The sequence below is a fragment of the Myripristis murdjan genome, chromosome 9, assembly GCF_902150065.1.
Source record: "Myripristis murdjan chromosome 9, fMyrMur1.1, whole genome shotgun sequence".
NCBI lineage: Eukaryota > Metazoa > Chordata > Actinopteri > Holocentriformes > Holocentridae > Myripristis > Myripristis murdjan.
In genome coordinates, this window is record NC_043988.1 from 25,639,214 (window position 1) to 25,649,657 (window position 10,444).

At 42.4% G+C, this 10,444-nt stretch overlaps 1 protein-coding gene across 3 annotated transcripts in view; it reads left to right on the top strand.

Annotated features, from left to right (window-relative positions):
- The window catches only part of cltcl1 (clathrin, heavy chain-like 1), a 29,860-nt gene extending 19,674 nt beyond the window's left edge, over nt 1-10,186 (top strand). For 2 of the 3 annotated variants that reach the window (XM_030059830.1, XM_030059831.1), the window contains 8 exons: nt 240-515; nt 1,014-1,163; nt 1,278-1,409; nt 1,513-1,623; nt 1,876-2,046; nt 2,539-2,760; nt 6,974-7,049; nt 8,087-10,186. In XM_030059830.1, the coding sequence (XP_029915690.1) occupies nt 240-515; nt 1,014-1,163; nt 1,278-1,409; nt 1,513-1,623; nt 1,876-2,046; nt 2,539-2,760; nt 6,974-7,049; nt 8,087-8,205 (1,257 nt within the window). In that variant the 3' untranslated portion in view covers nt 8,206-10,186. Of the gene's footprint in view, nt 1-239; nt 516-1,013; nt 1,164-1,277; nt 1,410-1,512; nt 1,624-1,875; nt 2,047-2,538; nt 2,761-3,208; nt 3,236-6,973; nt 7,050-8,086 lie in introns of all 3 variants that reach the window. The other variant, XM_030059829.1, reaches the window with a different exon arrangement.
- The last annotated feature ends 258 nt before the right edge of the window (nt 10,187-10,444 follow it).

Consider the following 10,444-nt stretch of genomic DNA (forward strand, 5'->3'; position numbering starts at 1 on the left):
CCCCTGTGCCACAATCCCAGTCAACATACCTAGTCTCATATCACGATATTGTTGTAATATCAATGTATCACCCAGCCCTAATTTGAATATTACTGTGTTGTCTTATTGTTGGCTAACATTATCGCAGGCTTTGACTGCACGTCTGCACTTACAGGGAGTTATACATTATTCATTATATCTCCTCTGTTTCAGCTCATTTTCTACTTGGATAATTCTCCTTTCTCCCCTCTGGTCATCAGGTATGTTTTGCGTGTGTGGACGGTGAGGAGTTTCGCCTGGCTCAGATCTGCGGCCTGCACATAGTGATCCATGCCGATGAGCTGGAGGACCTGATCAGCTACTACCAGGACCGAGGATACTTTGAGGAGCTAATTGCTTTGCTGGAAGCTGCTCTGGGCCTGGAGAGGGCCCACATGGGCATGTTCACCGAGCTGGCCATCCTCTACTCCAAGTTCAAACCTCAGAAGATGAGGGAGCACCTGGAGCTCTTCTGGTCCAGAGTTAATATCCCAAAGGTAGGGTGTTTGTTTGTCTCTACCAGTTGTTCTTGTCTTGTGTTGATAGCACTGATAATACACCGCCAAACACCAAACAACACCTGTTTTTCTAAGTGGAAAGTCTCCTGGACAGATGGAGGGGAAAAAATAAAGCATGGCCTTAAATGAAGATGAATGAAAGGCCTTGGAAGTACTTGATTTTATATTAAAATATAGTAACCAATGCAACAGCAGGCATGAGCACTTTGGACCTCACCATCTGAGGATCAATCATTCACATCCTGAGGAAAGCTTATAATTATATTGATATAGCAACAGTTAAAATGAATGATTTCACTGTGATGTCTTGACTTGAGTCTTATCCCAAAATATATGAATTATAAGCCATTTACTTTCACCAAACGACAATCTCGAATCTTGAATCTCTTATCTTTTATTTAAGTTGTAGAATTGAAAATCGAAGTGACTGCGGGAGCCATGATCGTTGCTGTTTCTTGCCTGTGTTTTGCCCATCAGGTGCTACGTGCAGCGGAGCAGTCTCACTTATGGGCAGAGCTGGTTTTCCTTTACGATAAATACGAGGAGTACGACAACGCCGTCATCACAATGATGTCACATCCAACAGATGCATGGAAAGAGGGACTGTTCAAAGACACTATTGCCAAGGTAACACATAATTCAGCTCAGATTTAAAAAAAAAAAAGGGGTGTAACTAAAGTACTTATTTTCTTTTCTAACATCTTTTCCTCTGGGGATGCTTACTTCTGCTTTTCTCATCAGGTTGCCAACGTGGAGTTGTACTACAAAGCGCTTTCCTTCTATCTGGAATATAAGCCTCTGCTTCTCAACGACCTGCTGACCATTCTGTCTCCACGGTTAGACCACAGTCGAGCCGTCAACTTTTTCACAAAGGTAATCACACGTTGCAAAATCGTCCTTCAAACATTAGTATTCTGTACAGTTTCTGAACGGTGCAGTATAGCGTTTGGATTGAATGGCGTGTTTGTTCGAGCAGGTTAACCAGCTGAAGTTGGTCAAGCCTTACCTTAGGTCTGTCCAGAGTCACAATAACAAGGGAGTCAACGAAGCTCTCAACAACCTGCTGACAGAAGAGGAAGACTACCAGGTCTGTTGGTTTTACAGATGCTAAGTTTTAGTCATTACTCCTCTACTGATGTGATGAAGGGACATGTTTAAAATGTTAATTCGTCACTCAGAGTAGAAACTGTACAATTCAGAGGGACCAGATCCCCATTGAGTGTACTGAACTTTTGCTCTCACTAGAGGGCGCTGCTGAAATTCAGTTATCCCAGATCCCAGATCGCTTTTTGAGCTGAGGTGTAATATTTTTTATTTACTCTGTGTGTGTTTTCCACAGGGCCTGAGAGCGTCTATTGATGCATATGACAACTTTGACACCATCGGCTTGGCACAGAGATTAGAGAAACACGAGCTGATCGAGTTCAGACGTATTGCTGCCTACCTGTACAAGGGCAACAACCGCTGGAGACAGAGTGTCGAGCTCTGCAAGAAGGACAAACTCTACAAGGTACGAGACACCGCCCTCACAGACATCATTTGAGGAATGGAGGATTTTTCAGGTCCTTTCACAATTGTCAAGTACCTCCATCCCCCCATAGGTGGCAATGTGTGTTTTTGTTATTTACTGTTTGGTTTACTAGACCAGCGGTTTTCTTAACACCCAAGCTGACTTTCATCAAGCTGCAGAACCCCATTTGATGTAATTTTGCCCCAGGGGCCTTACATAATTTGCTTTGTTATGTTATACTTGAACATTTACAAATTAGATTCAAAGTGGTGAGTTTGAAACATAATGTAAGAAAATAACCCTTAATACATTTTTTTAAATATCAGAACAACTTTTTTAAACTATAGTGAAATTAAACTACTCTTCATTTTGCTGCGGGTTACCTGGAAACCCCTCAGGAATCCCACTTTGAAAACCCTTGGTGTAGACAACATGTGAAAACAGTTGTGGATGTTGACCTCCATGTTAAGTGCATGTTTGTGAATCTCCCAGGATGCCATGCTGTACGCTGCGGAGTCTAAGGATGCTGAGCTGGCGGAGACTCTGCTCCAGTGGTTCCTGGAGGAGGGCAGGAAGGAGTGTTTTGCCGCCTGCCTGTTTGCTTCCTACGACCTGCTTCACCCTGACGTGGTGCTGGAGCTCGCCTGGAGGCACAACATCATGGACTTCGCCATGCCGTACTTCATCCAGGTCATGAGAGAGTATCTCACCAAGGTTAGTGCTCTGCTACAAAACAATGAAGACAATCTAATATTGTTGATTTGATTAATTTTCAGTTACTACTACAACTTGTTATTCACATTTAGTTTTAGAATAGGTGATCTTTAGAATAGTTGGTGATGACTGCATTTGTTTCCTGTGAACTAAATTGGTTTATTTTTCTCAGATGATTAATTTCCTGTAGACTGACTGTTGTGACAGGTGAGAGAGGTGGACAGTAGTCCTTGATGCTAGCTCTGGAGGTATTGAAAAACAAACTATACAGAACATTTTCCACTTACATGCTATGCCATATGCTAGTGTTAGGAGGAAGAGTGACAAGAAAGTGATAGATTTTCCTCTCAACCAGTGAGACTGAGCTCCCTCCAAGAAATGATCATCATGATTCTCTATAATGTTGACCTAAAGACATGTGAGGTCATCTCTGTGGGTTCTTTTCCAGGTTGATGAGTTTGCAGAGAAGGTGACGGTCTCTGGCCCTCTTTTTTATTTCTCTGTTTGTGTTCTGTCTGTTTTTGTTGTAACTCATCCCTTAGGTTTCTGATGTAGGAACCTAGCATGGACTGTAGACTGAGTATGGCCTAACTAGCTCCGGTCCCGGAGAGCTGTACTGCGTGCAGGCTTTCGTTCTTGCTCAGCACCAACACAGCCTATTTTGGATACATTTACTGGTGTATTTGTGTAAGCAGTATTTAAATGACCATCCTGGGGGAACTCCCTTTCCTCATGGGTACGGGCTAATGAAATGTTCATTTGCAAACTGTGACATGACTCATTGTCTGAGGCTTTTGACAGCTTAGACAGACATGTTTGATTAACAGCAACAAATGAAGCATGTCCCAATTAAAATTAAGCGGTCAATACTTTCTATGAAAGCAGTGTTTCTCTAATGATGGTTTGCCCCCTAGGGGAGGCTCTAAAAACTACAGGGGGTGTCAACATGTCAGGGGGAAAATACCAGTCATCTCAAACCAACTTAATGGAAAAAATAAAAATATGATTCATTTGGTTGTGGCCTGTCAAACCCCACTGTCTATTGTCAGCGGAATGACAAATAGTAGGAGGCTTAAATATACACAAGTTGAAATAATTTGTCCAGAGGAAACACATTGCCTGTTGCCATCATTAAAACCCTGTAAGTCGGTAAAATAGGAAATACATAGTCCAGGACCTGGAAAAGAAAATACAACTGTCTAAAAGTTTTAGAAAAGTCATGGAAATCTGATTCAGCAACATCAGCTCTGTTAAAGATTAATCACCAATTTAAAAAAAATAATAATAATAATAACAGAGGGTGGAACCACTGCTGTGGCACTTTAGGATTTCTGTTTGTCTCTGCTTGGTGAACAAAGCTGAAAGTAGCTCATTTTATCTCTGCAAGTAAATACTATCCACGTTTTCGGTCAAATCGATTCTGAATTGATTTGATCTTAACTGTAATGATAATAATAATAGTAGACTGTTACATAATTGAGACACAAAACAAATATAGACAGGAAATATAGACAGGCATTCAGATCATTCACGTTTTTTGTGGCAAATCTAAAAAGTTGTTTAGATTTGGTTATGGTGACTAAGCTAAAATTTATGAAGGTGTCATAGAAGATTGTTAAAGTAGTCTATGAATATTGGTATTCTGATTGGATGGGTGAAATCCTCAAAATGTCCTAAGCATAGTGTGACTAGAGAAATTATGAGAACCCTTGTCTGAAGGAATAGATGTGCTGTTCAGGCTGCCTGCCTTAATACTGGAACTATAACTAGCCACAGGAATAACTTTTGCATAAATTTCCAACACCTGAGCGGGACGTGCACGAGAGACCCTGAATGTACTTAAAATCGCTCTGCGTGTGCAGCAGGTAGGAAGGCTGTGGTAATTACTAAAGTGTCAAGAATGTCTCCCCTGCAGGCCCCCAGCCTCCCTCGCAGCTTCCCAGCATTATGTGATTCTTGCTGACTATTAGATTTGCTCTGTATCCAGGGGGTAATGTGGTGTAACATAGGAGGTTTGAACCTGCTGAGACCCCGGAAATTCAAACTGGGTGTTGATGGCTGGAGCCAAAGCCTGTGCACTATACAGTTCCCTGGTCTAACAGATACCTCTCTCCTCTCACCTCTCTAACTCTTCTCTCTTGGGGCTGCATCTAGTGTTGCGTGGCATTTAAAAAAAAAAAAAAAATCTCTCCCTGATCTTCTCACTTTTATCCGTGCTCATCCAAAATTACAGGACTCATTATGCTGAAATATAGTTGGAGAGTACCAGTGTTTGTTCCCAGCTGTCTCATAATCTCAGAGCAGTGAGACCAAAGACGAAGGGTTACAAGGAAGCCGCTCTAGACCTTTTAGATGCATCCCCAGGTGGCTAACTCCAGGTTAACAAGTGATAGTCTGAAACTGTGATGTGATACATCAGCACAAGCCCTCAGTGTCTAACTTCAAGGGCTGTGCTGTTCCTTCGTTTCCTCTCCCTGAGGAACTTCTGTCAGTTTATCAGTCATAGTCTTTGTCTCCTTCCGAAGAACAGACTCTTTGTTCCATAAATGATCGGTCACGTCAACACCTAGTTAGAGACAACAGCTCTGTCATTCGAGACGTCTCTGGAAGTCATGCCCCCTGTCTTACCGTAGGCCAGTGGTCCCCAACCCAGTCCTCAAGATCCCCCTGTCCTGCAGATTATTGTTTCAGCTCTACTTTTTCACACCTGATCCATTTAAGGGCTTCATGCTGATTGGTTGAAGCAGATCTACCTGAACAGGGCATGCATGAAGTTGCATAGGCCTTAATTGGGTCATTTGTGTGCAAGAGTAGAGCTGAAACCAAAACCTCTAGGACAGGGGGATCTTGAGGACTGGTTTGGAGCACAGTATGCTGATGACTTCTTGTTTCATATACAATAATCATGTCCTTTTTTTCAAACTTGCATTGTTTTTATCCTGAATATACAGTTCAGGCATTCTTCCATTCATACTCTTTGTAACTTGCTGTCACATTTGGAAAACTGCTGTGTAGTTTATTTTCAGGCTATTTTCCCAAAACAGGTATTTTTTTCTCTTGAAATTATGACTTACAACTGAAATCAGTGATTAAGAACAAATGAAATACACTGAGCAAGCTGAACCATTGTTCACATGCTTGAAATCGACTTACATCAGAAACCTTGAAAAACATTTGTTTACCCTTTCTGTATTTAGCTACCTAGCTGCTGAAGCGCAATGCCTGAGCATTTCTCTGCACTTTAGTGACTCAGAAATCGGCACCCGAGCCACTTTGGCACAAACATGCTCGGCAAGGATGACCAAAACACACGAGTTAACAACCTGTAGCTTGCTTTTAACCCAGCAGAATGCCCTCAGAGAAACTTTTGTCAGGAGGGCCTGCTTTCAGCCATGAATGGGAAGCATGTGTCAGCTACGACTGTTGCTTACTGATATGGGACTGTGACTGTGAATGGCTCAACATGTAGCATCAGCAAATAGGCATGTACAGCTTCTCCCTCACTCGATACACACTGAAATATTTCTTTAATACTTGTAGAGCACCCCCCTTGCTTTTAATTGTGCATAGACAATTGACTTAACATGAGCTCTCACCTGTACTGGAAGCTGTCGTAGAAACTCTTCACCAAACCTGCATGGCATCTTCTCTTAGATAACCTCAGCTTAGATGCACTGTGAATTATGTGTAGCCTTTTATAACACAAGTGGACTGAAATATGTATGTAGCGTGGTAGTGTGTGAAATATTTGTGTCAGTATCTGCCAAAGTCTTGAAAATACAGTGCTTTACCTTTGTTGTACAACCACAGACTTAATTGTTTATGGTCTACTTACTATAGTGCATCAGATAAGATATTTATTGTTGTATTTGTCATAAAATGAAACTGAGACGGCAAATTGCTGCTAATGATAGATTGTAGGTATTCAGCATTTTTTTTTACACCAGCTGACATTGTCCTCCCCTTGTGGGAAATGATTTGTGTTCTTGTTGACCAAGCTTTAAATACGTATTCCAAACTCGGGAATTTGCATTTTAAAAAATATGGAAAATATGGATAAGTGGAAGAATCAATTCCATCAGAGTGTTTGGAGTTGCATGTTTCCTGCAGGATACCTACAATATATTACAGCAGACATATTACATTACATTCTGCACGGCGAGTGAGTGAGTGAGCCGCGTGTGATCTCTCCTCCTTTCTTTATTGCCCTCAGGTGGACAAACTGGAGGAGGCAGAAAGCCAAAGAAAAACCGAAGAGGAGGTGACAGAGCCTCAGCCCATAGTGTTTGGTAGGTTTACTGACAGCACATCACTCAGTGGGACAGTGGCTTCTGATTTCTAAATTGGAGGATATTACCTCCCCAATGGTGAAAACAGGACACAATGGACAGTTTTCTATCTCTGGCCAACTGTGTGTTCATTATATGCAGAAAATATCTCAGAAACTACGGCCAATTATGGCAAATCCTGGGTGAAAAGTGTCTCTTTCAGTTGAAATCCAGCAGTAATTAAATTTACACTGATTTGCCTGAGGGGGCGGTATAGCGGTGCAAAGAAAATTTAAGCTCACATATCTCTGCCTAGTTGGAACCACTTGTGAAGTTTTGGACATGTTCAGTGAATGAGATGGTAGCTCTTCATGTTAGATTTTCCCAATTCCCTTTTCAGTTGCATAATATAATTTTGAATTATTAAAGACCTAATCTGTGAAATTTTGTTTTCAGTAAATTTTGGTTTTGCTGCTCTCCATCACTGATTCATGTAACGCAGTCGTAGTTCAACCTGTTTATGGAAGCTTTGCATGTTGGATAGCTGTTTCTTAGTGACACAATTTGATTTCCCTAATAATGTGTCCCCCCGCCCCCACAGTGTGTATTCTCATTTATTAAAGCAATTGCCCATGAGATCATTTCTGTGTGGCATACATCTTTTGGCACACCACCAAGAAAATCCCCCTGGTGCCCAGGAATTGATGTGCAGCAAACAGTGGTTTGTGCCACATACAAAAAAAAAAAAAAAAAAAAAAAAATCAAGAAAAAACAAAACCAAACAGAAAAAGGCATCACAGCACTGGTCCCACTTTGATCAACAGGTGATTTTTTTTGTTGTTGTTGCACAAAATAGGTTATTAAATTCAAGTCAAAACAAGAATCTTCTTGTCTGTCTTTAATAATTTCACAAAGAGGCTGAAATGAAATTGATGGGTGACATATCAACTATAGGCTTGTTTAGTAAACATTTGTGTACAGTGAAACACTACATCTGTGTGTGTGTGTGTGTGTGTGTGTGTGTGTGTGTGTGTGTGTGTGTTTGGGTGTGGGAGCAGGTCAGCAGCTGATGTTGACTGCCAGTCCCACTCCAGTGGCTCCCCAGCCGACGTACCCCGGCTATGGCTACACCGCAGCCGGTTACGCTGCTCAGCCCACGTACGCTTTCAACATGTAGGCCTGGTGTACCCGCTACCCAGCCCCCCACCCCCTCCCCCACCCACCACGGACCTGAACCATACCGGATTTTGCTGCTTGGGGTCACAACCAGCCCGCCTACAGAACGGAGACCCCCCTGAGACTCTCACCACCACCACCACCACCACAAACTCATCTGGATGTCATTCTCAAGAAGGCTCCACCCTGAAGGATCCCAGCCCTGTTCACCATCGCCTGTAAGAAACCAAGGAAAAAACAAACAAACAAAAACAACAACGCCCCGCCCCCACATCTTCATCCCAGCAGCCCCAACAGAAACTGTGTCTCAGCCCTTCATCTCTCCTTTCTCTACACGCAGTTTCTCTCCTCTTCAGCAGAGAAGGATGACATCACAGCTGTTGGATCTGCCCCCACCCCGCTCTCCGCCCCCCCACCCAGACAGTGACAACTACATCACCTAATTACACAGCATGAAGTCACCTCTCAGCTCCCAGAGGAAACAATATACCGAGGATAACGTTAGCAACATCAAGCCACTCTCACTATCCAGCTGTCCCGTTGCTGTTCCATGTAGACTGTATTAACCATAGAGCAGCTTTTTATGATTATTGATTTTTTTTCTCTCTCTCTTAGAGATACAGCACTGATGAGGAAGAGACTTGGTTACTAAGGAGTCAAGGGGCAGGGGGACGCACAGGACGCGTGCCTCCCCCCCGTCCCTCCAGAAGCACTGCTAAGGCCTTACACTTAGAGGAGGTGGCAAAACTGGGTCATTATTCATGTTTATTTTCACAACTGTCTCGTGCTCTGATTATCAGACAGTTGACTGTGCAATAGTTTTGTTTGTCCTTTGCAACAGGTACGAAGTGTTTTGAACAAGGCAATGCTGTATACGGACTATGGACATGTGTTTCTGAGGTTATGGTACTGTGTGTGTGTGTGTGTGTGTGTGTGTGTGTGTGTGTGCATGTGTGTATGCGTAGCCTCTAAAGCCTTTGAGGGATTTGTCACCAAAACCAAGAGACACTCAATGATACCCCCCCACCCCAACATATACATACACACTCACACACACACACACACAGAAACACAGATACACACACACGATACGCCCCTCCCCTGCAGCCGCAACACTTTGCCAAGCCAGAGTGGAAGCTCTTGTCAGTCGAACGTCGATATCTCTGCAATACTGGAAATCTGGAGCGTCATGATTGTGACAAAAAGACAAAAGAGGACGGGGAAATTTGAAAAGAAGCAAAACAAAACAAAACCGTAAACACAATGCTATGTGCTGTTGTCTGTGCATGTGCCGCCAAACTATAATGCTGCATCCAGGAGCACAATTTTCATGTTACACTCGAGTATATCAAGTATTACTAATGTTGTGTCAAAAATTAAGTGATGTACTTTGGAAAAACCTTTTACTTTCTCACCCAAACTAACAGAGCGGTGATGAAGCTCCAATAGCAACCAGACTGAGGAGATGAAATGTAGGGGGAAACATAGCTCACATGCTTACATCCTGGTGCCAGTGGTTCAAAAATAATCATTATTGTACTGAAAACAGTGTATAATTTAAGATATATTGAAATACCTAACTAATCAAAGAAGTCATATATTATGGAATACCGTACCATATGTATTGTCTATAGTGTATTGTTGTAGTCTTAAAAAAAAAAAAAAAAGCATAATGATTTTTGTAAGAAAAGGACAAAATACAAAAACAGCAGGATAATAAATGGTAAACTCTGCGGCGAGACTGCTCAAAAGTGGTGACAGTTTAGTGGCTTGTTTACTTCCTGTTTGAAGCAGAGTGTCTGTCTCGAGAGCATTTTGTGGGTTACGCTGTCCTCCAGTTCTGTATTATACACTGAGCTCTGTCCCACCGTTGTGTCAACTTTGGATTTGTCAAGAGGAAAGCAAAACCTTAGCTGCACACAAGCACTCCCTTTATCTGCACAAGTCATGCATACAGAAAGAGAAATAAAGTTTACACACAGTGTTGTCTGGAGTTCATTTATTTAACTGCATCATGCTCACTGCATCTCCAGGTGATCTGGCCTCTTGTGAGTGTGTTTTTCATCTGTCTGAGTGTGTGTGTGTGTGTGTGTGTGTCTGTGGGTTGGGAAGGGTGTTATAATACTGTAAAGGTCCAAAGTTTAGCAGCTGTGTACACAAAGGAGAAATGATATGATTGCATTAAAGTGATATGCTGGCAATCTGCTGCAACCTGTCCATATTTCCAGGATGTTGGACCC